We start from the raw sequence: 26,127 nt of genomic DNA on the forward strand, positions 1-26,127 counted from the left end.
ACACTTTTGACAAGGCCAATCTCTAAAAATACAGATTGCTCCATTCCTAGTAAATGTGGCTGCCCAGATTCCCACTCGTGTTACCCTTGGCGTGTTTCTCCCTGCCCAGATAAAATGACTGTGAATGGTTTTCAGTGAAGGAATTCTGGGCCGAATTTGAAAATGCTGAGGTATAATGGGACCCTTGTTAAGGATGGAGATAAAATGAGGTAATAGATTTCTTTTTTTCTGCCAGAGCTCTTTATCTGGAGCCAGCATGCCAAGTGCATAGTCATTGAAGAGGCAAGGACAGGCTGTTTTATTGTTTTAAACTGGCTACTCAGTCACACCATTCTTGATTCTTGACATCTGTCTGGCCTCAGCGTCCCTTCCTGCAGGTGTGGGTGGCTGTGGGTTTGAATCCATCAGCTGCCCTCTACCTGGTTGCTGGCCCTCTTACCAGAAGGCATTTGGGTGTGTTATGACCAAGATGACCCAAAATGTGGCTCCTCCATTTTTATGGCCTAAGGTGGAGAGCAGTGCTTTGCTGTTTTTCCTATTGCACAACTGGATGTGTAACCACACACATTCCCTCTTGTAAATTAGGGTTACTAACCAAAAGGCTCAGGGACTGGATCTGGCCAACCAAGAGGGCAGTTTCATGTGGGTAAAGCTCCAGCTCACCTGTCCTCCTGGGCCAGCAGCCTGCCTCAGGTTCGGAGCTAGCAGTCAGCCAAGCCTGCACTGCTGTGCCCAACTAAAAACCGCAGCTGGTTGGCTCGCCATGTCTTCTCTCACTTATAACCCAGCTAAGGACAGGAATGTAATGCTCCTACGCACCTCTCAGCGAGAATTCCTCATCTAGGTGTGGGATGAGGTGCTGTGAGGAGCCCCACCCACAAGAGCAAGACTGAGGCAGGGGTATGTCTGGCCAGTTCGCTAAGGCTCCCTGTTCTGCCACTTTCAGGGGTGCAGTAGGAAGCGGATGGGGCCCATGCATGCATCTCCTGCCCAGTAATCCAGAGAGGAACACCTCTGACCTTCGTTGTGCTCAAGCTGACTGATTTCTCCAGTTAAGATCAGAGATGGGAGATGGCAGGCAAACAGCAGAACTCCATTCCTTTCTGTTGAGATTTATGTTTTAAAACTTTGAAATACTCATTCTCAAATAATTTGTCTCATCACATAAAAAGTAAAAATAGTAATGAAATTTTGAGGCATCTGTAAAGTTTTTCCTTGATGGTAGTTTCTTCCAGTGCGATCACGTTCTCCTTTAAAGCTGCTGGTCCTTTCAGTGAAGGCTGCGGAGAAGAGCAGATTTCCTAAAGAGCCTTTCTGTTGAAAACAGGCCCAAATGCTGTGTGGTAGCTGGTGGAAATGTGTGGCTCCTGCAGACGCGGTGTGATTTGGAGACTAGAGCTGAAGGTGACATTTTCTGTCTGAGGAAACACCATGGACAGTATATCCTGAAAGAGTTCCCCCTTCCCGACCTTTCTGCCAATATTCTGTTTGCTTGGTTTAAGAAAGGATTGGCAAAGGTGTCCAGTAACAGAAAGCACATACAACCTCTTCAAAGAGAAATCTGATTTATCCAGTTTCACATGTAAGTTATGACCCCATCATTTCATTTCCAGAAACCTGTCTTACTAATAGAGGAATGGGTAAGTAAAGTCTAGCATATTCACTGACATGCAAAGGGAGCAAAGACACACACAAACCACCCCCCCCAGTAGGGCCATGTGATGTAAATACAAAATAGGGCTTATTGAGGGAAAACTTGGGAGCGCAGACCGTTCCTTGAGCACCCATTACCTCACAGAGAAGTGTGCTTAAGCTGGGGAGAGCTGCACCAGCTCCACCATGAAAAGGATTACAGTAAAAGGACCCAATTCCATGATGCTCTCCTTGCTTATGGAAGGAAGCAAGGAACATGCCTGTGACAATATAATAATGAGCTACTTGGTCGAGGCAAATACTCTTGTTAGACCTTGTTAGAAAGAGGGAGCTTTCAGAGCTCAGCTTTGGTATCAGCCAGTTCCATGTGGCCAACTCAGATCTGCTAAGTAGTTCCTTTCTGCACTGGCTGTGGGGCTATCTGGATTTGCATAATTATGTGTTATGTTGCCTTTATAAAGAATGAAGTATGTGTGTGAGAATAGACAGGAAAAATGGAAGGATACATACTAAACCACTGACAGGGCTTACCTCAGAGTAGAATTGAATTAAGCAAAAAGGAAAAACTCTCCTTATGTGTAATGGATTTCCTTTTTTTCTTTTTTTTTTTTTAAGATTTTATTTTTAAGTAATCTCTACACCCGACGTGGGGCTTGAACTCACAACCCCAAGATCAAGAGTCACACACTCTACTGACTGAGCCAGCCGGGCACAGCCAGGCGCCTCGTGTGTAATGGATTTCCATGTTGCTTGAATTTGCTACATTGAGCATATATTGTAAATGAAATAATTTTATAGTGGAAATGTCTTGTTAAAAAAAAAGATTGGGTAAGGATGAGTAAATGTGTAAAGAACATTTTAAGTGGTGAAATAGCAGTTTTCCATTAAATATTTTGTGCATGTTTTTCCAATTCTGAGGAAAGTTTTCATTACTCTCCTGGTTTCCTTTTGGAAGCATTCTGGTTTGATCAGTTTAGACACCCACAGACAGTGAGGGTAGGTCGGTAGCAGGACTGCAGAGTATACACTTTGGAGCATAATCAGAGTATTCCAGAGGCTCCACGACCAGTCTCCCTGCTTAAGGCACATTCAACACAAGCGCATCATGCCGCGCAAAAATTGGGCTCTTCTTTGGCTTTTGTTGTGCTGGGACTTGGGCCCCAAACCTGAATCTCCAAAGTGTGAATCCCAGGACTCCTGAGAAGAGAACGGCACTGCTCTTCCACCTGCCCAGGTGATAGCGTTTAATGATAGAGTTTGCCCTGTGGCCTCTTAACCTTCCCAAGGCCGGTTCAGCTGCTTGGAGTTCGTGTGAGAAAATACAGTGCTGACTGTAGATGAGGTGATTCGGAATATGCATGATTGCTTAATCACTAGATTTTATCAGCCTTTTAAAAGATTACTTAAAAATACATGCATTCGTTACAAAATGGCCTGCTCTAATAAATCGTCCCACCTCTGGCAGAGTATTTTACCACAGCTGAGCAGCTTTTCCTTAAAGCAAAGTCCCCCTATGCTGCCCTGGGATCCCAACCTCAGAAGCAGGCTGGACTAGCCGGCCAGGGACCCAGGTCCCAGGGGAAGCAGAGGGCCCAGGGTGGGGACAGGGTGATGGCTAAGAGGGGGTGCTTGTACTTCATCTAGAGTCCTCTGTATCTTCTAATATACTGTGGCCCCACAGAGGTGCCTGCTGCAGTTGTTCTTGATTGTTCTGCATTCTTAGTGGGGAATTCCTGAGGGTAGAGCAACGATAAAGTAGGATAGATGATGAGTCTGGGGCAGGAGGCAGGGTGGTTGGGAGAGAAGAAAGGGGCACTGTTAGAAGCTGAGTTGGGTTCCCCCCGCCTTAATTCAGTATGACTGGTGTCCTTCTAAGAAGGTAGAGCATGAGACTCTTGATCTTGAGTTTGTGAGTTCGAGCCCCACACTGGGTGTAGAGTTGACTTTAAAAAAAAATAAAGTGCGGGCGCCTGGGTGGCTCAGTTGGTTAAGCGACTGCCTTCGGCTCAGGTCATGATCCTGGAGTCCCAGGATCGAGTCCCGCATCGGGCTCCCTGCTCAGCAGGGAGTCTGCTTCTCCCTCTGACCCTCCCACCTCTCATGCTCTCTCTCTATCTCATTCTCTCTCTCAAATAAATAAATAAAATCTTTAAAAAAAAAAAAAAAACTGTTAAAAAAAATAAAGTGCTATCAAGCAGGGAAGAGACACAGAGGGAAGACGATGTGAAGACGCCCTATGACAACAGACACGGAGATCGGAGGGACGCTGCCACCAGCCAGGGAGTCCTGGAGCCACCGGAAGCTGCAGCAGGCAAAGCAGGATCCTCCCCTAGAGAGAGGGAGCACACAAGGCTCTGCTGACACCTTGAATTTGGACTTCCAGCCTCCAGAACTGTAAGAGAATCCATTTTTATTGTGTCAAGCCACCCAGTTTGTTACACAATGCTATGGCAGCTTTAAGCTAAGGCCTACAGGCACTAGGAGGAGAAGTGAGGTAACACCAAAGCTAAATTTCTGCTTTATAGTTTTGGTTACAGCTGGCCTTGCTGTAACGCTCGCTTCTGATTCGATGCAGTTAAGAAACCACAGTTGAACCTTGAGACTCTTCAGACATGAGGAAGCATCTGGGCTCAGTAACCATCCCAGAGAATGGTCTTAACCTAAACAATTGTGTTAACATTTCTCTTTCACTTGTGTGACTTGCTGAGACAGACTGAGAAGATCATGAGCAATACTCCTTGAGTTCAGGCTTTCAAATGCCTAAGTCAGTGAGAGTAATGTGTCAGTCAGGTTCAGGGAGACAAGTTGGCATGACTCAGTTTGAGATTTCAGAAGAGGATACACAGTGTCGACTCAGCACTTTTATTTCTAAGCTGTAAGCAAACGTCATCTTTTCTCTTTATTGTGATCCTTTTCTTTGTCTACAGGACAGGAATCATACTGTGGGAACAATGGCTAAGTAAGGGGAAGTCACTGTAGGTTTGGTGCTAGGAGGCCCCACAGGTGTTTGCCCACCTCAGAAAATCATCTGCAAAGAAGTGAAAGCCAGGGCATCTTAATCCATCAGAGCAAAAGGCATGTGTGTTTACCACAGCAGGCCCCGAGTTGAGACCCTTGGAAGGGGCCTGTTTGTGCGGAAGCATTCAAACATCTGGGGTGGGTATGTGAGTTTCAGGCTCCATCGTCTTGGTCTGTCAAGATGAGGTCAGATGCGGTGGCGGTTTTGGAGATATGATGGGTACAGGCCGTCATAATGCCACTGGCGCCACTGCTCAATAGCTTCCCGGCTTCTCTCTTCCTGTTCTGGGGAGCAGAGGTAAAATGGTCGTGTTAGCATGGAGAGGACTCTGAGCTCAGGAGAGCCACCAAGCTCTTGACAGCCATCAACCCAAACTGCCTACCCTGTGGCGACAGGAACAAACTGTGCCAAACAGAATGTCTGAGTTGAAAGACCTAACAGAACAGTGTGTCGAAAGGTCTCACTTTGGGGGCCAAGCCCTGGCAGGAGACGGAGCTGGTAGCCAGTAGAGCCAAGATCAAAATCTGTGTCTCAGTCCTGTGCTCTTTCCCCTGCACAGCCAGCAAAGCGGGGAGAGGTAACAACTGGCTCAAAGAGGTGACAACTAGGAAACGAAGTACGAAGAGAACAGAACAGGAACGAAAAGAGACAACAGGTTTTATGGTTGAAAAAATACATCATGGAAGGAAATAACTGTCAACTTCAAGGGATGGCGTTATGAGTAATTTTTTCTCAGGCTTTAAAAATAAAATTATGTTTTAAGAACTATACAGAAGGGACGCCTGGGTGGCTCAGTCGTTAAGCAGCTGCCTTCGGCTCAGGTCATGATCCCAGGGTCCTGGGATCGAGTCCTGCATCGGGCTCCCTGCTCGGCGGGGAGCCTGCTTCTCCCTCTGCCTGCAGCTCCCCCTGCTTGTGCTCTCGCTCACTCTTTCTCGCCTATGCTCTCTCTCTCTAGCAAATAAATAAAATCTTAAAAAAAAAAAAGAACTATCCAGAAAAGGGGGTGGGTAAAGCAAAGTGGAGGGAAATTTGATAATGGTTGATTCTGGGTGATGGTTATATGGAGGTTCAGTGAACTATATACTTTTCCATATGTTTGAAATTTTTCAAGGTAAAAGGCCAAAAAGAACAGAAGGGAGTTTTTAGTAAGAAAGTCTTGATGTTGCTGTCTTTAATCAGACATGTCTCTGAATAACAACTTCGTTCAATTGTAGAATTAGGCTCCTGACGCTAAGTCCACACTGCCTGTCGTTAGGGACCATGAAAGCACGAGCAGTTTGAACAAGTCCCTCAATGTGTAAAAAGGCAACCATAAGACTCCTCAAAAAGTTAGACAGCATTACCACATAACCCAACAATTCGGCTCCTAGGTATATACCTAAGAGAAGTGAAAATCAGGGCAAGTGAATGGATAAACAAAAGAGTTATATATGCACATACACACACAATGTATGTTTAATTCAGTCATAAAAAGGAATGAAATACGCCAGACACAAAAAGACATGTACTGTGTGATTCCACTTATAGAAATACCTAGAACAAATTGGTAGAGACCAAAACGTATTAGAGGTGAGCAGAGACTGTGGGGAGTAGGGAGTTAACTCTTGGATATTGGGGACAGAGTTCATCTCTGAGGTGATGAAATGGTTCTAGGAATCCATAGTGGTGCCGGTTGCACAACCGTGTGAACGGGCTAAATGCCACTGACTTGTACACTTCAAAATGATGACGATGGCAAATTTCATGTAAATTTTACCACAGTTTTTTAAGTAGTTGTGGAAAATGTTGGGAGGATAGGAAGTTCTAACAGATAAAGATAGTATCAAGGACTCAGAACCCCCAAAGACGTCCTTTTTTCCAAATGTGGGCTTCACCACCAAAAAGCCTGTGAACCTGACTTTGGTGCTAGTGAACCTCATTCTTTGGGGCATTGGGCAAACAGGACGGCCTGGTGACGTCAGGATGCAGAGAAAATGGGTGTCCCCATGGTCCTTAGCCCCCATGAGAGCCAGATGCCCTCGACAAGAAGGACCCCCTGTTACCGCTGGGTATTCAGGCATCATGGCTGCTGGGTATATTTCCTTCCTCTGTGGGCTTGGAGTCGGTGCTACCCTTGACGCTGGAAATCGCCTTTGGGACTTAGTACCCCAGGACAGCCCAGAGCTTAGAGTCAGGCCCCAGCTGGAGCTTTGGGTCTTCAGCCCATCAGACCTTTCTCAGGCCAGATAGATCAGCTACTCTTTGCCAATCTTGAGAGCATGGTTTTGACATAGAAGTTGATTATTTTTCTCCAGGTCATGCCGATTTCTTCGTACACCATTTCACTTAGACAAAGGGAAGACCTCCCTGGTAAAGGCCCGAACAGTGTGGCTTTTGTGTAGGGGACCACCTGTGGCTGAGCGTGTTTAGCCAAGCCCAGATGGGCCGACCCAGGCTTCCGGCTTTGAAGGTGGAAGCAGAGTTTTGCTCCCACACAGACCTCAGAGGTAGGAGCCAACACACTGTTTATCCTGGCACTTCCAGAGGCAGAACTCAAAGGCATAAAGGCATCTTTTCCTCATCAAACTAGGGGTTTTGAGTAGAGAAATAACCAGGAGCCACAGCCTTCCCAGAACAGGTCCAGTGTGTCCTGGATGGGCTGATGGGCCTTCAAGATGGGGTTCTCAGGCTCTCAGGAAGGTCCCTCTGGTCTAGACCACCTGCCTAAACTTCCTCCTTTGGAAATCCTAGACCTTTCGTTTATCCATGGTCATCCCTCAGCATTTGCTTTTAAGGGGTGGGGACAAACCTGCAGCTGCTGCCAGTTATTCTGAGAATAGGTGACACGGTCAGATCAAAATAGCCAACCGAAAAACCAGGGTCCTGACTGGTGAGTGTGTGTGGGCCTCAGAGAAGGGCTGAGAGCGCTCCGCACTGGGGTAGAGGTTCACCAGCCCTGTGGCTACCACACCGCAGTACACTGCAGTCGGTGCTCTGGGGCAGAAGTGAGGGAAGAGGAGGAAAATTGAAATGCATTTCCCATCAGCATTTACCCTCAGGCAGGCTGGATCTGCTCCACCTCTTTGCCTTCCCTTCCTTTATCCAGCCCTGGGGAGACTGAAGGTGGGGGTTGGGAGGGTGTGCTCTCCTTACTTCACTCCTCACTCCATCCAACTGCAGGGAGCAATTCCCGGATCAAAGAGGTCCCCTAAGACCTCCACACACCTGACCATCCTTCATCTATAAGAACATTTCTTGGCTGGCAAACATACCTTGGTTCGGATCCCTGACTAGTGATGGCACCTTGGAAACTCAGGCACCCTTTCTAAGCCTGAGTTTTTGCAACAAAAACACAGAAATTGTAAGACCTGAGAGGCTGGGTGTAAGGGTTGAGTGGTTCAGAGCAGTGCCCGACAGAGCAAGTACTCAACCAGTGACAACAGCTCTGTCATTACAACCCCCGTAGGCCTGTGGCCTGGCCTGCAGAGTCTTCATCTTTGTGGGTAAGGCCTCAGGCCCCCGATCACTGTCTCTCTGGCTTTAGTAGAGGACTGGTCATCCCCCAAGTGCCTGGCCCCTCACCCTAATTCATTATGAAAGGGAAAACAGTGTTCTCCACCCAGATGCTAGGGATTGGGACCAGAAACATTTACAAATGCCCAAAATAAAGTCCTATTATTAATACGGTGAGTTTAAAAAAAGAAAAAAAAAGACCCTGAAGGAATTCTGCTGGCCACATTCTCATTTTTAAATGTCTCCCCAAGCTGTTCACCAAGGTAAACAAATGTCCAACAGAAATATTTTGCCTCTGAGTTACAACGGCCTGCCCCCCCCCAACCCCTGGATGTTCCCAGAAAGCTTGATTTGGTAGGATCCAAGCCCAACACCTGTTTGCAGGGCTCAGGTGCCACCTGTGAGGCAGTGGGCATGGCCTGTAGCCCTTGGGTACCTGGTGATTGTATCCTGTTCCTAAGAGATGCCCTCAGAGAGTGTTACCTCCCAAATCCACCAGAACATACAAGCCAGGAGGCTCATGACTTCAGAACGAAAATCATGGACTTTCTCTAGCAAAGGTCACCTAAACTGGGGCCCTTTGTCCAAGCTCATGTACATTCAGGAGCTTGCTTGGGAGCATTTCCATCTTGAAGTGTGGGGGAAAGACCAAAACAAAAATAAACATAAATGCACACTCTGGCCTGCTAGCCTCAGCCCTGATCAGTGTTTCTACAGGGTTTTGCTCAGGGTGACACTTGAGGACACTTAATAGATGATAAGTCCCATCCCATGGCATGGGAGACTGGTTTGAAAACAGCACCTCCCTCTGCCCATGCCCATGCCCACACCCAGCTGCCACCACTGAGGCCTTGGTGAAATCAGCATTGCCTAAGGGAGGCAGGAGTCCTGAGGCAGGGAACAAAGTGTGCCGTTTGCCTGTCAAGAGACTCTGACACAAAAGCCAAGGCTTAGAAAAGATAAGAGCAGTTGGATAAGGGCACAAGCAAAGCGGATAAAACTTAGCACGTGCCTAACACTATGGGTGAGTTGCTTTCTGAGGTCAGGTTTCCTGGTTTGGTTACACCGGTCAGATAAGATACTGATTATAGGGACGCCTGGGTGGCTCAGTCGTTGTCTGCCTTCGGCTCAGGTCATAATCCCGGGGTCCTGGGATCGAGCCCTGCGTCAGGCTCTCTGATTAGTGGGGAGCTTGCTTCTCCCTCTCCCTCTGCTGCTGCCCCTGCTTGTGCTCTCTCTCTGTCAAATAAATAAATAAAATCTTAAAAAAAAAAAAAGATACTGATTATAGTGAATAGGCGAACAAAGGCCAGAATGAGTAGTTCCTAGAGCCATTCTGTTGATGTGAATCCAGGGGAGTTGAAAGTGAGTTTGAAACCTTTCCAACGCACCTGTAACCAGAGCTAAGCCACTAGCGTAGGGGCTAAGACAGGGAACACAGGCAACCACCGTAATCCCCAAGCAGGAGGAGAAAATACGATCAGCCAAAATTTCCCCAAGCCAGTGGAAATATAGGTGTTGTGTTCTCTTCCGTGCCTTCTCAAGTTCTGTAGCCATTTGTGTGACTTTCTTCCTTCAGGACTCCAATAGATGTGAACTGAGGAAAGAGCCTCTCTTACCCCTCCCTCGTCTAATTAAAATTTAGGGAGAAGTGGAAGCAACTTTTGATTTTCCCCCAAAGGCCCATTTCCCCGAAGATACTGGCTGAAGAGCTCTTACCGTCATTTTGCTCCTCCACGAAGTTCTCAAACTCGTTCCTTTGTTCCTCGTAATACTCTCTCTGCAGCTCATCAGCCCGCAGCTTCTGCCTGTTCTCCACTGGGAAAGGGCAAGAAGTGAGAGTTGCCTCCAAGAATGGGGACAGCGGCACGCATCCAGGGGAACACTGATCATTTTGCCTGAGAAACTTGAACCTGGCGGGGAAGGGTTGTTTGGGAGGGGGACGGATGGGGGCTTCACGAAGATGGTTTACTCCTGACACAGACTTTAAAACTTGAAGGACCCAGGAACTCACCCTGTCCAAGCACCATATTTTACAAATGAGAAAAGCAGTTTAGCTTCACTCATAAAATTAGTGGTGCATCTGAGTATGCTGGGCCAGTTAGAAACTAGAAATCCAATGATTAGAAATGAATTCTAGGAGGGAATAATCAACTTAAAGTTAATTTCAAAGTCCCATGTTGGGCTTCGAGCTCAGCAGGAGCTCTCTCAGGCTCTCTCTCAAATTAATAAAATCTTTAAAAAAAAAAAAAAGTTAATTTCACATTAATACCTCTAAGTCTTTAGTCTTTGAGCACGTGTCACAGCCAAAATGTGTGCCAGGCGCAGATTAAAAAGGCAAGTAAAGATTCTGTGCCTATATTTTAGAGGCCTGTAGTCCAGATAAGGAAAAAGATACAAAAATAAGTCATGCCCAGCAGTATGGCTGTTGTAATAGGAATGTATACAGGGCACAGTGATGGTAGGGATGATAAAATGAGGTAGGGAGATCTGAGAGGATCCTTGATATCCGTGCCCTTAGGCAGTTCCCTCCCTTTGTGTGGGCTGGCCTTAACTGACTCTTCTAGTGAGCAGAGGATGGAAAACATGATGGAATGTGGCTTCCTTCTTGGGCATCTCTTGTTCTGAGGGAAGCCAGCTGCTGTGTTGTAAGCGGTCTTATAGAGAGGCCCACTCATGGCAAGGAACTGGCGGCTTTGACAGAGAGTCAGCAAGGCACTGAGGCTTGTTTGAAGGCAGATCTTGCCATCAGGCCTTGAGATGACTGCAACCTGGGAGAGGTGCTGAGCCTGAGGCCCCCAGCTAAGGCATATCTGGACTGCTGAGCAACTAGGAGACTGTAAATGTGGTTTTAAGCTGCTAAATTCAGGGTCCATTGGTACACAGCAATAGATAACGGGTACAGAATATGAGGTGATCAGGTAAACTTCCTGAAGATACTGACTGCAGGTATCCCTTATTTTGTAAGACAATGCATTCTAGTAAAGTTGGCTGTAAACTTTTTTTTTTTTTAAGATTTTATTTATTTGAGAGAGAGAACAGGGAGAGGAGCAGAGGGGAAGGGATAGAGACTCTCAAGCAGAGTCTACGCTGAGCGTGGAGCCTGATGTGGGGCTTGATCTCATAACCCTGATCATGACCGGAGCTGAAACCAAGAGTCGGACGCTTCACCAACTGAGCCACCCAGGTTCCTCAGATGTAAATTTTTTTATGAGAAATCTGAGTTCCACGTGATAACATTGGGGGGTACACCTCTGTGGTCAGAAGAAATACCCCCAGTGATAAGTGAAAACTGTCACCAAGAACATACAAATATGGGAACCATTCCTTGGCAGTTGAACAGCGTAGCCCCCCAGCAGCGCCTTGAGCCCCAGTGGGAATCCCCGCCTGAAACACCACATCACACCTTCACCAGCAGGTGAGCTGTTCCTCACCTGCTTTATTTCAGCCTGAAAAAAATCTTTCTAGATTGGAGATCTTTTGGTGTAAAATAGTTCTCCGGTTCACCCATTTCTACCCTTAAATCTTGACCTCTTCTTAACCAGAGCTCTGGTTGTCTGAAAGAAATTATTGAAAGCTCTCTTAGTATCAAGGTAGTTGCTTTTAACTGGGCTTCAGCTGGACAAATCCACAACAGCAGGAAGGCCATATCTGGTGCAGGAGGAACTGGTCCCTCAAGGACACCTCACACTCCTCTGGTATGATCACATCAAAGAGGGGAGACTCAGGTGCCATTGTCCCCACCAGCTTGGCTGTGCAGGAGGAAGTCAGGGGGACAGTGATGATGGAAGAAGAGAAACTGAGGAAGCCGTTGGGTCTTGCCTCACCCCACATTACAGGGGTGCTAGGACAAACAACAAAGGATTTCTTTGTGTGATAATAGTACCATAAACCATCTGAAATGTTTGAAAGTTAAGTGGCCTACAATAATAAGTAAATTAATTAAATACTTGTTATTTATATTACATTACTTTATGTAACTGAGAGTAAAAGTCCAATTACTGTGAACTGGTCTCAGTGCAGATTCCTTAGGTAAATCCCATGCTTTTCCCACACTTAGCCTTTACCCACATAGTTGTGGGACTCTGGAGGCAGAAGGAATTGGTACTCCAGTCCTTCCCCCACACTTACCCCCTTGCCCCACATCCACACATTTCTTAAGAGGGAATTGAGGCTCAGAGAGGTGCAGTGACCTAATCAAAGTCACACAGTTGGTCAGGGCATAGCTTGGGACGAGCCAGAGCCCCAGGTGCTCACACTCCACTACTTGGCCCAGAACACACCTTTCGTGGCACCATCCCCCTTATGATGCACCCTGAGCCCAAGTGTTGCTCCAAGTCCTAGAAACCCACTGGGGATAGGAGGGAAGGGGGTTTGGAGTGTAGGAAGCAAGTGCTTAAATGAGCCATCACCAATTCCTAAAGAAGCATTTCCATTCCTATATACTTCAAAAAAGAAGCAGTCTTCCCAAATTGCCTTTCTGGAGATGCGACAAATGGGACCCTTGACTCAGCAACAGCTAAGAACAATTTAAGTCTTGGGACAAAATGCCACGTTGGCACTGTGCATTCTGTGCATCGTGTACATCCCTTCTGAGGTTCTGCATTTCATTCTTAGTGCCTCCTCTCGTACTAAAGGAACCTCCTGCATCTTTACCCAGAAGCTTAGAGATGTCAGGTGCCTGTTTCCTGGTTCCAGATTCCAGTCTATCAATGTCACTTGCCTTTTACCCAGCCTGAGACCTAACTGGGCATTGTTCTCCTGCCCACACAAGGGAGTCACCCAGATGACAGCAGGTGAACTCAGGTGCATCCTATGTCTTCACCAGGCTGTCCTATTTGAGGTGAGGGACCTCACGACTTCTGTTTGAGGTGAGGGACCTCTGGCTTCATCATGCTCCTCGTGGTTCTGAATCAGCTTACAAGAATGGAAACTATTCGCCTCTCCTAAATTCACGCCTGTTCCCCACTGGAAGTCTGGCAGGAGGCCGCTTATCTGATTTCCATCAAGAACTGCCCGGCCTTCATCACAGCCCTTCCCATGTTTCTGGGTGTTTGCTACCTTCTAAATCTCAAGTTGGGTGAGGCCTGGAGATTTTCCCAGTGTGGTTCATACTTATCCAGTTGGTTGGGGGTGGGAGAAAGGAATTTCATCTCCAAGCATTTTCATCATTTGAAAACAGTCCTGTTATTTTTACTGAGCAAGTTAGCCTTGCAGAGCGTGCCGAGGTACACAAAGAGTTTATTCAGACATACGCGCAAGTAATGAATCAAGCCACAGACTCAGAGACAGAGCTCAGAGTCCTTGGAAGAATCTAGTTCAAGGGCAGAAAACTTAGATGCCTTCAAGGGTTGGCAGGTCATGGAAATGAGGGTGCCTGCCAGGCAGGGGACAGCAGGGCCTACTTCAGACTAAGAAGGAGACATGCTTCCAAGCTCAAAAGCCTTCCAAATGCATTGAAAATGAAAATTTAAAAAACAAACACACAAAAAAACACTGCTGGCTGAATACCACAATTTCAGGGGCTTATAAATAAGGAAACTTGGAGCCCGGGGAGGAAGAGGCCAAGGCCACTTAGCACAGCTGTCACCAAGCCCACAGCCCCAGCTCCCAGTCCCGTGTGCCCTCTCCCTGCCTGTAGTGCTGGTGATGGCTCTTGCACGTGAGGCACTGTCTGATACCCCCAGAAACCACACACCCAGATCCTATGTTCCCTCCTGACTAAAACATATTTCTCCTTAACGTTTTAAACTTCCTGAAATTGGGATGCATCTCATCTCTGTTAAGTGCGTTCGATGTAGCCCTGCCCCTTTTTGTTCCTTACCCTGGTGGTGTAGTCAAAGATGTGACCTGCAATTGAGGAAATGTGGAATTTCTAATTCAGAACCACCATCACTTTGATACCCAATGGCCTAGGTGGAGCCTTCCTTGATCCCCCAGCAGTCCCCACAGCCCAGCTGACTGTGAGAAAGGAATGGGAGGGGCAGGCCTCCAGCATCCTTACCACTGGCCTCGTCTCGGGATTTGGGGGACCGCTTGCCGCGCTTCTTGAGGAAATTTGAGGCATCTAATTCTTGCATGAAAATCTTCTGTTCCACATCTGAAACCCGAGAGAGGCCCGTCACAACCAGCCCAGGTTCGCCAGGGCTACCGCAGTAGCTATCCCACCCACCTTGCACCCCTGGGTGGCCCTCGCACTCACCTTCCTGGGCCTTTTGTCCTGCCACCTGCTGGGTACCCACCGATGCACCAGTCCCCTCCTGCAGCACTATGGGAGAACACAGGGTGAGGGCTGCGGCACCTCAAGGGGAGCCCTCACCCAGAGCTGGGCTGGGACAGCCCTTCCCAGACACTGTGACTTGCCAGGCCCCAGTGTGGGGCCCTGGGGCCTGCAGATCCCAGCCATAGAGCGGTCTCCCCAGGAAACCACCAAGTAAGCTGTTCTGTGTTGTGTTATACACACACTAACACACACACAAACACACACACCCCAGGCACAGCTGTCTTAACAGTAAACACCCCCCTTCCTACCTGGGCCAGCTGAGCAGCCTCACCTAACACCAATCCATCCTGGAGCCTCCCCATACTCACTGGTCAGGAGCACAGCAGCTGAGAGACAGGAGGCCATGAGCAGCTGTCTCCAGGCCATTGTTGGAGGGGCTGAGGCTCTGTTTGGGAACCACAGGGCAGAGAGGGTTCTGCAGACCCTGAAGCCAGCCGCCAGGTCCTCACGTCTGTGCCAGGCATGCCAGGAGGGAGGGAGGCAGGAGACCTGGATGCCCCTGGGGGGGGGGGCGTGGGAGGGGTCTCAGCAGTGGCTTCCATTGGCTGCTTCCTGGAGCACTGGAGATGTTTTTGGCGTCCTGCAGACCTTCACAGAAGCAGAGCCTGTCGTCGTCGGGTCCCGGCCGAGACTGTTTTGAAACGGCCTTTCCAAGATTCTGCACCCAAGGAGTTGCTGTTGGAATGTCCAGCCCAAGAATCAGGATTCCAAAAACTTTCAAAGAGATCCTGGAATCTGCTTCATGGGAGGTGGGGGACTCTAGTCTTGGAGGCTGAAGCCTGTGGAGGGGAAGGGAGTGGGCCTCAGTGGGAGACTTTGAGATGTCAGGCAAGGAGGGACCAGAAAGCCTGGAAGACCCCCTCAGGTGACCCTCGCATGGACACATAGGCTGTTAAAACAGTAACCAGAGTACCCCTCACTTTGACATATCCCCCAGCTGATGTTCACTGTCGAGCAAAACACAGACCCCTGTGCTGGGGTCCCAGCGCCCTTTCAAGACTTTGAGGAAGAGAGGCAGTCCGCCTTTCACTGCAGAGGGAGAACAGCACACAGTGTGTGAAGAGCCCACAGCTGAGCATGCGTCTCTAGAAGGAGACAAAGGCACACCCCATGTAGGGGAGTAAGTGAGTTCCTAGAAGTGGGAACACTAATGGGATCAGAGCTCTTCGGGGCCATCAGAGTGCAGTCCCTTTGGAGATACGTTCCTGATATTGTGATTTATTATGAATGATCCTCGACTCATTATTACTAGCTGAAGAGTTGCACTTTGGACGTTGTTTAGAGTTTTCTTAATGGCAACCATCACTAAACCTAGAGCACAGCCCACACCTACCTGAAGGTGTGGGGAGAGGGAGGGCCCCATGGAAGTCATGTCCCCCAGTTGTCTCATCAGTGACCTTCTTGACCATACCTGGGATGACAAAGCTAAGTGAGGCCATTTTGAGGAAATACAGACAGTTCGGTAATACCAGAGCCCAGGAGCATGTGGAGGGCGGGAGGTAGGCAGGGCCGAGGTCACAGGAAGGAGTTTGGTCTCCATCTTTGTGAGGCAGCCTAGTGTGTGGGCTATAAGCACAGACCCTGACCAGGCACCCTGGATTCAACCCCAGCTCCAGCCTTGGCCAGCTGCATGGCCTTGGGCAAGTTATTTACCTCTCCATGCCTAATCCCTTCCTCTGCCACACAGACTGACGTGAGGATTGGAGTTAACACATCCAAAGTCAGAATGGTGCTTAGCACGCATGGAGCATTGGATATGTGTTTGCTATCATGACACAGTCATGAACCATTGAATGATTTTGAGCAGAGAAGTGACAGGAGGGGTTTTTTTTAGGAACACTACCATCCCAGTGATGTGGAGGGTGGGAGGGACTAAGCGCTAGGACTTAGAGAAGCCTTTTGCAGTAATCCAGGTGGGAGATGGTGTCATCAAAAGGCAGGAGGAGCAGGCATGGAGAAGACAGAGCATTTCAAAAGACTGAAGAAAGAATCAGTAGGGCTCGACTGATTAGCTAGGGGTAGTGAGAGGCTGGGAAGTGTGCAGTCAGATGGCTCCCCTGTTTCTGGTTTGGGGAACTGGGTGGATGGATGGCAAGACCATTCAATGAGGTGGAGAACACAGGAGAAAGTTCGAAGGACATGCATTGGACAAATCAAGTATCTGACACTGTGGGATTCAAACCAGATCTTCTAATGTCAAATCCAGTGCTCTTCTCATTTTCCCACAACAGTAATTTTGTGAATACACTAAACCATCACCACAATCAACTTTAGGACACTTTCAGCACCCCAAAAAGAAATCCCAAACCCATTAGCAGTCACTCCCCACTTTTTCCAATCCCCAAAGCCCTAGGCAACCACTAAACTGCTTCCTGTCTCTGGATTTCCCTGTACTGGGCGTTCCATCTAAATGGAATCATACAATGTGTGATCCATTGTGACTGGCTTCTTTCACTGCAAATACTGTGTTCAAGGTTCGTTTATGTTGTAGCACACATCGGTACTTCATTTCTCCCTGCTATGAAATAGTATTCTTTTGTACAGATATGCCATATTTTATTTATCCATTCACTTAATGGACTTTGGGTTGTTTCTACCTTTTGACTATCATAAATAAGGCTGTTACAAACATTCTTCTGCACAGTTTTGGGTGGACATACGTTTTTATTTCTGTTGGGTAAATACCTAGGAGCGGAATTGTTAGGTCACATGGTACCTTTATATTTAACTTTTGGGAACTCTCACATTATATTTTACATCTTCATATACTCATCTTTCTTCTCAAGTGCTGTGAGGTCTCTTTGAAGAGACATTTCCATCTTGCTCTACTAAAATGATGCCCAGCATAGAATAGTACTTCATAAATGTTCATTGAATTAATCAATGAAAATACTCTTGGGTGAGGGCATTAGAAGGGAACATTTCTAAGCTTATTTCAATGGGCTATTCATAGGAAGGTACCCACACGGGGACCCAAAATTTCCAATTTAATGTATCACTGGGTTCAGGATTGTTCTCAAGCAGCAGGAACAAATTTTGTGGTGTACTTATGGATTGCATTAGAGGATGGCCAAGTTGGCTTTATCATTCTCCTCAGCTAGACCAAAGTTTAGACAGTTTTCTTCCTGATGATAGGCCCCTGACCTCCCTTTTCTTAGAGCATTTACTTTAGAAAACTTGCAACTGTAAATTCTTTCTCTGCCCCTTTGAAATCTATGCAGATCTTCTCCCAGTCTCTTGCTGGTCTTACAATCCAGGAATATCTTTCTCAGGGACCTGGAGACCTTCTTTTTGAAATGAAAATACCAAACGAGAGAGCACCCCTATCTCCCAATCTCTATGGGAGGGTAGACACTTGGCTTTGGTGGGCACCTTGCTCCAATTGTGAAGGGCAGTCAACAAATGCAGGTGGCCTGAGATTCCCCCCACCCCACCTCTTAAAAACTCTCTAGGTCCTTGCTTCAGTGGACTTGAGTTTAGTGTCACTCTTCTGTTGCAATAGTCCTAAATAAGGTCTTCCTTGCCTATTTAATTTTGTCTTTTACAATTTTAACTCTGACAAGGTCATGGATTCAACATATCACCTGATCCACCTGGGCCTGCGGGCATGACTCATGTAAGTGGAAATGGCCCTTTGGGACAGTGTGTCCAGGCAAATGAGATCCCTAGATGCTATGGCCCATGGTAAGTGTTCTTCCAAAACAAATATGTAAAAGCCCATTTTCTGCACCTAATATTAAGAATATATTATGCTCTGGGGCGCCTGGGTGGCTCAGTTGATTGGGCTTCCAACTCTTGATTTAGGCTCAGGTCATGATCTCAGATTCATGAGATCGAGCCCTGAGTCAGGCTCCACAGTCAGTGGGGAGTTTTCTTCTCCCTCTCCCTCTGCCTCTCCCCCTGCTTGCGCACTCTCTCTCTCTCAAAATAAATAAGTGGGTCTTTAAAAAAAAAAGAATATATTATGTTCTTCCATGTTACTTCATTTTCAGTGGACTAATTATGTTCCTGAGCCTGTTTCCCCTGCCCATTTGATAGGGTGAATTAAGGATTATACCAAAAGAGGGACTCATGACCCTGCGAACCAGGGGATCCCCAGAATTCAACTTCCTCAGGAGTCCCCATAGCGAATATAGATGAACATTTTTCCTGCCACCTTCTCAGGTTTCAGGAGCAGAGAGAATAAAACATCTTCGATGTGAATGTGAGGGCATGTTTGTTGAGCAAGAGGGTGACAGTTTGTGAAAAATGTTTCAGCTTATTTGATGTGCCCCTGGAGCTGACTGTGTTGACACAGTTGGGTGTGAAAAATGAGAGCTTGGTGAGTCAGGACAACATGTCTGAAACCTTTCTCGTTTCTTATTTTCCTGTAAAAGACATTCATTTCTCTAAGTGCCTAGCCAGAGTGTCATGGAGCTTCTTTATAGCTTTTCCCCTCACATACTACAGAATATTATTAGTCCCTATGAAAATGGTTTCTAGAGGTCTCCCTGGGGAATTAAGTCTGAGGGGCGATGCCCCCATTCAGAAAAAGGCACAGAACATTCTACAGCTGCATGGAGTACTGCTGAGAGATCACCCATATCTGTGTTGATACTCAGCAGGCAAGCACTGTGATGGTTACAGTATTACTAAAATATTAAAATACTTTCCTATTAATGGATAAATAGCCACTTTCCTGAGCCATCTTCCCAAAGCCCTCTACTGCCCCCAGTGCTCCAGGCTCTCCCCCAGAACCCATGCTTTCCACAATCCCTTCTCGAAAGGGGTGATGTTTGGCCCAGCAGGGAGCCTGCAGAACCCTGCTCTGCTCCCACAGCTAGCCTCGATTCTGATTTGATCCGTGCCTGTCCTGTGCCAGCTAAACATATTTCCTATCACTCTGAACTCAGGGCTTTCTGATTACTCACTATTCCTCTGAACTTGCCTTGTATTTTGTCTACCTCTTCTCTTTGTCCCCTCTGTTCTGTTTTCCATATGAAGTACTGCCCCCAACCACTGTCAGAAATTCCATACCAGGGGCGCCTGGGTGGCTCGGTCAGTTAAGTGCCTGCCTTCAGCTCAAGTCATGATGTCAGGGTCCTGGGATCAAGCCCCGCGTCCAGCTCTGTGCTCAATGGGGAGTCTGCTTCTCCCTCTCCCCCTGCCCCTCCCCCTGCTCATTCTTTCTCTCTCTCAAATAAATAAAATCTTTTTTAAAAAATCCCATACCTACTACAAAGCAGGGCACATGTTAGGGTATATGTGTGAAAGAAGGGTACATATCAATTGGAAATGTTTTCAAACACTTGGCAATGTGGTGTCATAATGGTTGTTGACAAGAGGAAGCCATAACAGTGTAGGCATCCAGATGCCCTACCAGAGGTGTTACACTACAATAGGTTCTCCTGGTTTGCTGATTCTTCTTGAATAGGGTAGGATAGAGTCAGTTATTGGTATAAGGGAAGGGTGAATTGACCCTATTTTTCTGGAAGATGAACTTGAATGGATAGATCATAACTGTTCTGAAAATTAATCACTTGGCTGGTCTCAGGAAAGTGTGTAAAAAGATCTTTAGTGCTCTGAATGACAAAAACTGGCCTTACCCTTTGTGGGAGGGGAAAGAAAGGAAGAAGACAGGGTGGAGAGGTGGTTTGGGTCAGTGAAGGGGAACCTTGGGCAGGTCCTGACTGCGTTCCTTGGGCTTCTTGTTCATGGATCCAGAAAGAGCTGATCACTAAGATTGCTGAAATTCATTACACCTTGGGCTTAAGGCCCTAGACTGAGTCTCCTGGGGCTCATCTCTCCCCCAGAGATAGGAAGTAAAGGACCTTTGTTCTACTACCTGTGACAGCAACTAGAGCAGGCTACCCAGCCACCCCCATCTAGCCTCCATCATGGCAGCCTGTGCCCCCATCTCCAGGAGCCTGAGCCTTCTGGCTGAGACCCACTTGCTCCCACCTTCATCAGCAGCCTCTTGCCTCCTGACCTAAGAGACTGAACCACTGCCCATTTCCTGCGCTGCCCATGCTTTGGGAGTGACACTTTGGTGTCCGGGGTCATTGGTGTATCACAGCCCAAATCTTCACTGCTCAGAAGTTGACCTGTCAGGAATTTAAAGAGCATCCTAGTCAGAGTGGCTCGAAGCCCCTCTCCTAAAAATGACCCTTGAGGGGAAGAAGTCTACCGCTAAGGATTTATTGCTCTAGGATGTGATAACACCTTAGCAAGTACAGCTACTTTAGGTACTGAAGACGACCCAGCTAGCAAGACTTGGGTACATCTCACCAAGGCCAGGTTCCAGCACAAACTGCAGTCTCACCAGGCCACCGTCCCAAGACCAAACTCCCAAGATGCAGCCAAGGCAGATCTCCAGTGTACAGCGGGGGAGAGACTGAATTTCTGGACTCTGCCATTGTCATCAGATGGGGGGGATCTCAAATGTTCTCACTCTTGGGATGGATGGAGGTGCATTCACTTTGCTCTGAAGGGTCTAAAGATGTGGACCTCACACTTGACTGCACATTCAGATCTCCCTGGTGCTGTAAAAATAAACAGTGCCTGGGTGCCAGCCTGTGCGTGCATGTGTGCATGTGCGTGTGTGCATGCGTGTGTAATCAGTAAGTGCTGAATACCTGAATCTATTTTTTGCCAGCTTTATTTAGGTATAATTGACAAATGGAAGTTGTATGTATTTAAACTGTACAACTGATGTTTTGATGTACACATTGTGGAATAATCCTTATAATCAAGCTAATTAACATATCCATCACCCCAACCTCTAAGGTTCTTGTTCAGTTTATGTGAGGTCTGAGCATCGATATCTTTTACAAACATTTGAGGTGGTTATAATGAATAGCTAAGGTTGAGAACCACTAGTACAAGTATATATATATATTGGTTATACATGTGTACAGATGCACATGCTTATACACACACACATACACATTCAGAGACTCATCCAATTTTTTTTAAGATTTTATTTATTTAGGGGCGCCTGGGTGGCTCAGCAGATTGGCCGTCTGCCTTCGGCTCAGGTCATGATCCCAGGGTCATGCATTGGGCTCCCTGCTCAGGGGGGAGCCTGCTTCTCCCTCTCCCTCTGCCTGCAGCTCTGCCTACTTGTGCTCTTTCTTTCTCTCTTTTAAAATAAATAAATCTTAAAAAAAAAAAAGATTTTATTATTTTTATTTGAGAGAGAGAGAGCACAAGCAGGGAGAAGAAACACAGACTCCCTGCTGAGCGGGGAGCCTGATGGGGGGCTCCATCCCAGGACCCCGAGATCATGATCTGAGCTGAAGTCAGATGCTCAGCTGAGCCATCCAAGTGCTCCTCGAATTTTTTATTTTAAAAAAATATATATGTGTGTGTGTTAGAAAAAACTTGTAATGGGAGTGGTCTTGATTTTCTTCCTTTAGTTTTTTTGGGGTTCTTTTTTTCAAGTTTTGTACAGTGGTCATGCAATCATTTATAATCCCAAGGAAAGAAGGCAAAGTGCTATTTTTAAAATAACTTTACTGATCTTTCTAGATCCAGCTCAGCTCTCTGTATGAGCCACTTCAACATCCATCTGACTTCCCTCCTCTGAATTCCTCCCAGCCTCTGACCACTACAGTGCACCCAGCACTTCACGGAGACTACAGATGCTTGCTGTCTGTTCCATGCTGGTATCGTGCCTCCCCGTAGCCACGGAGTGCCCGGAGGGCAGGGTCTGGTGCGTCTTTGCAGGGACAGAGGTATTATTGATAACCTGGGCCTGAGCTGGCGCTGGGAGTCACTCAGTTCCCTGAACAAAGACGCTCTCTCTGTCTCTGGAGATGAAGCTTTCTGGTCTCCAGATGGGCTATCTAGGAGAACGGAAGGGAAAGGATGCATTGGCAAGGTCTATGGAAGAACATACAAGTGAGGTCTGTGGGACAAGAGGTATGCGCCAAGCTGGCTAGGGTCCCTGTCTGTCCAGGAATCTGGTGAATGTATAGCTCTCCACAGTTCTGGCGGCTCGCCACATCTTAAGGCAGACCCAGGGAGGAGGGGAACTGAGCCACATCAGGAAGCCTGGGCAGGGGTGACCTGTGGCAAAGGAAAACAGACACAGAGGCCCCTGTCTTGCCATCCTCATGGGGTTGGCTTTGAAGGCAAGCCTCTGCGGGGGCTCTTGCTAGGCTAAGTCCTGCATGGCAGGCCTGGGAAACCAAAGAGACTGGAAAATGGAGGTAAGACCCCTGGGCTTCTTCCTCCTAGTAGATGTCAAAATACATCTTACTTGGAAGAGAAAAGCATCATCCTATGTGACTTCCCAGTTGTACCCCAGCACTGGGGAATATATTAGGATGTAGCTTCCCTAAAGTTTGGACACACTAGCACTACAAAATGCTCGAAGATGAAAGGGTTCCAGAGTCAAATAAATTTGGGAACTACTAGACTATTCCCCTCCTCTCTTCCAGATTCACAATGCAGAAGTGTATTAAAGACTCTGACAAGTCCTGCAGCTGGAAAATCCTAGCATCCCTCCACATTTAATTGACAGTACCATCTTTATTCATGGAGCATCTGTTAATAGCCAAGGCCTGTTTTGGGAGGATCTGAATTGGTTACTTTATGGCAAGAGAGTCCATAGCTAGAATGGTATTTGTCAATAATTCAATTCCATTTCTAAGAAAAAGCATAAATTGGGGCGCCTGGCTGGCTCAGTCAGTAGAGCATGTGACTCTCGATCTCAGGATTGTGAGTTCAAGCCTCATGTTGGGTGTAGAGTTCACTTAAAAATAAAATCTTAAAAAAGAAGAAAAAAATCATAATTTAATACGTATTACATATTTGGACCACTAACCTCAAATAATATACTGGCCAATTGACAGATTATTAAGTGGAAACAGTTGCGTTTTTTTAATGACAACATAATAAGCTGTGAGCACCAAAGTCATTGACAGAATTGTCTAGGAAAAGAGTGGTCAGTGTAAGCAGGAAAGCTTTTAACAGCACTGGTGTAGAGGAAGATGCAAGTTTCTGAAGAATGAACACAGTATGCCTCAGGAGGGGGAACCAGGGGAAGCATTCTAAACTGGGGTTATTGGTCTTACCTTTTGATAGCGCAAAAAATCCAACACAGGAAGGATAAATACAGATATGGACACACGAAAGAAGGAAAATCATATCCCTCATATGTCCAACTTTGGACCAGATTGGAAAGATTGTGAATTCAGGGTCATCTGTTCTGACCAGTGAGAATATCAGGAAAAATGGCATCTCGTCCTATGATCTAGTTAGACTCTGATTAGCACCCTTTTGAAAAACAGCCCAACTTAGGGCATGGAAGCTCAAAAATCATTTGCATATAAACAGAGCCTTAAGCATATAATAAATCTGTCCTAGAAACAGCAGCTCTTGACATCTCATTACATGTACACTATCCTTCATGTCATCAGTTCTTCTGACATCTCTGGGAACTCAGGGCAAGTGACAAGCCATGGCCATTATTGCCAGGGCAAGCTCCTGCCCTAGCTCTCTGCTGCCGGACAGCCCCCAAGGAAGGCTGGCTACCCTGCTGACTACCTAGCTCAGGAGCTTGGCTTTTATTTTGTTTTGATTTGTTTTTTGTTTTCACTGAAGTAAAGCAAGGGAAGTGGCTACTCTAAGATCTTACAGTGTCTTAACAGCATGAATTGTCAATGCTGGCAAAATTGTTAAAATTAAAAAAAGAAAACAAAGTCCCCCGGCCCCAAATCTTTGCCACTTGCACTTTTTGGCACAGCTGATTCCAGGGAGGGCAGCTAGAGATGGACAGGTAGAGACGTGGCTGCTAAAAGCATGGGCAGGAAGGAGGCTGATTCTTGAGGCTGTCATCCTTATAGAAATAACTGGGGAGTGAGAAAGGCAGAGACTGGCTGTCAATGTGGCACAAAGAGGGTGGGGACAGAGTGTTCCAAGCATAGGAATAGCTGTTCAAGGAAAAGATGAGAGCAAGTGTATGTATGATCGTGTAGGGTATCTGTGTTGTCCCAAGGCCAGAATTACCACATTTGATTCTCAGGACAACCCTCAACCCCATGGTGGGGGGATTATCACCGTTTCAGAGATAAGATCCCTGAGGGCCCCCTTTTTCTCACTGAGGTCCTAGACAAATTAAAGAACAAGACAGAGCAGTAGGTGAAGGTTAAAATGTCACCTTTATGGCTCAAAATCTAGAGTGTGAGGAGCCAGCAATGTATACAAGTTCCAGTTGCTCCACATCTTCACCAACATCTGGTGATGTTACTATTTTTAATTTAACCAGTTGAGTGAGTGTTAACAAAACCATATCACATTATGGTTTCTGTTTGCATTTCCCAGATGTTGAGCACTTTCTCGTGTTCTTATTGGCCATTTATTTGTATGTATTCCTTTGTAGAGTTTCTGTTCAAGTCTTCTCATTTTTTTATTGGTCTTTTTATTATAGATGTTTATGTTCTTGATACAATATTTTGTCAGATATAAATTTTTTAATATATTTTTAAATACTTTGTCCAAGGTTTCAAAGATCTTCTGTATTTTCTTAAACAAGTGTTATATAATCCACCTGGAACTGATTTTTGTGTATCGTATGAGATAGGAGTCAACATTCGTTTCTTCTCCTTATGGATATCCAGTTGTTCCAGCATCATTTGATGAAAATTTTTTCCTTTCTCCATAGAATTGCTTTGCTACATCTGTCAAAATTCAGCTGTATCTGTGTGATTATTCTGTTCCATTGATCCGTTTGTCTCCCCTTATGTCAATACCAATTGTCTTGATTTCTATAGCTTTTTACGTCTTAAAAGCACGTGGCGTAAGACCTCCAACTGTGTTCCTTCTTTTGCTATTCTGCATGGTTTTCTACTTCCATATACATTTTAGAAGCACTTTAGGGAGATTAATTTGGGGAGAATTGCAATCTTAACAATATTGGGTCTTCCAACCAAGGGGTCTAATGTTTCTTTCCATTTATCTTGATCTTCTTTAATGCCTCACAGCAATGTTTTATACTGTTCTGTAGAGAGGCCCTGCACAGCTTTTGTTGAATTTATCCCTAAGAATTTTATGGGTTTTTTTTTTTAGATAGAATTTAAATTTTTTGTTTTCTATTTACTGCTAATATATACAAACGCTATATACTTTTGTGTATTGACCTTTTATCCTGCAATCTTGCTCAATTCCCTTTTTATAGTAGACTTTTGTAGATCCTTAAGGATTTTCTGTGTACACAGTCATGTTGTTTGTGAATGAGAGTTTTCCTTCTCTCTTTCTAATCTGTATGCTTTATGTTCCCTTAGCACAGCAGTTGAAGTCTATGATGAGAGGTTGCTTAGAAGTGGAAGATCACCGTCTTAGGGAGAAAGTATAGTCTCTCCTGGCTAAGTGTGGTGTCAGCAGTTGGTTTTCTGCAGGTGTCCTTTATTAGAAGGAGATCATTTCCTTCTACTTCTAACGTGCTCACGGGCTTGTCATTGTTACTGGATTTTGTCAAATGCTTTTACTGCCTCTACTGAGATAATCCTACAATTTTTCTTTTATTCTGTTAATGTGCTGGATTACCTTGATTGACTTTCAAATGCGAAACCCACACTTTGTATTCCTGGGGCAAACCCTACTTGATGATACTGGATTATCCTTATTATTTACTGCTGAATTCTACGGCTCCTATTTTATTTAGAGTTCTTGGGTCTGTGTTCAGGCGACTTGT

The 26,127-nt window shown here is 46.3% G+C and overlaps 1 protein-coding gene across 3 annotated transcripts; it reads right to left on the reverse strand.

The window, feature by feature from the left end:
* Window positions 1–4,477: 4,477 nt before the first annotated feature.
* Window positions 4,478–14,855, reverse strand: UCMA (upper zone of growth plate and cartilage matrix associated). 3 transcript variants are annotated; one of them, XM_032426054.1, is made up of 5 exons: window positions 14,759–14,855; window positions 14,370–14,435; window positions 14,172–14,267; window positions 9,887–9,985; window positions 4,478–4,956 (listed from the first exon to the last, which is right to left on the reverse strand). In XM_032426054.1, the coding sequence occupies exons 1-5, from the start codon at window positions 14,814–14,816 to the stop codon at window positions 4,859–4,861; spliced, it is 417 nt and encodes a 138-aa protein (XP_032281945.1). In that variant the 5' UTR covers window positions 14,817–14,855; the 3' UTR covers window positions 4,478–4,858. The 3 variants fall into 3 exon arrangements, with proteins under 3 accessions (XP_032281945.1, XP_032281946.1, XP_032281947.1); XM_032426055.1 differs by lacking the exon at window positions 14,172–14,267; XM_032426056.1 differs by lacking the exons at window positions 14,172–14,267; window positions 14,370–14,435.
* Between the last annotated feature and the right edge of the window lie 11,272 nt (window positions 14,856–26,127).

The sequence above is a fragment of the Phoca vitulina genome, unplaced genomic scaffold (genome assembly GCF_004348235.1).
Source record: "Phoca vitulina isolate PV1807 unplaced genomic scaffold, GSC_HSeal_1.0 scaffold33, whole genome shotgun sequence".
Taxonomy (NCBI): domain Eukaryota; kingdom Metazoa; phylum Chordata; class Mammalia; order Carnivora; family Phocidae; genus Phoca; species Phoca vitulina.

Excerpts from the sequence above, each read along its gene's own strand:
- UCMA (XM_032426054.1), bottom strand. The coding sequence starts at position 14,816 with ATGGCCTGGAGACAGCTGCTCATGGCCTCCTGTCTCTCAGCTGCTGTG. Across the intron at positions 14,436-14,758 it reads AGCTGCTGTGCTCCTGACCA|TGCTGCAGGAGGGGACTGGT; the intron begins GTGAGTATGGGG and ends GTTCTCCCATAG. Across the intron at positions 4,957-9,886 it reads CGTGGAGGAGCAAAATGACG|AACAGGAAGAGAGAAGCCGG; the intron begins GTAAGAGCTCTT and ends TCTGCTCCCCAG.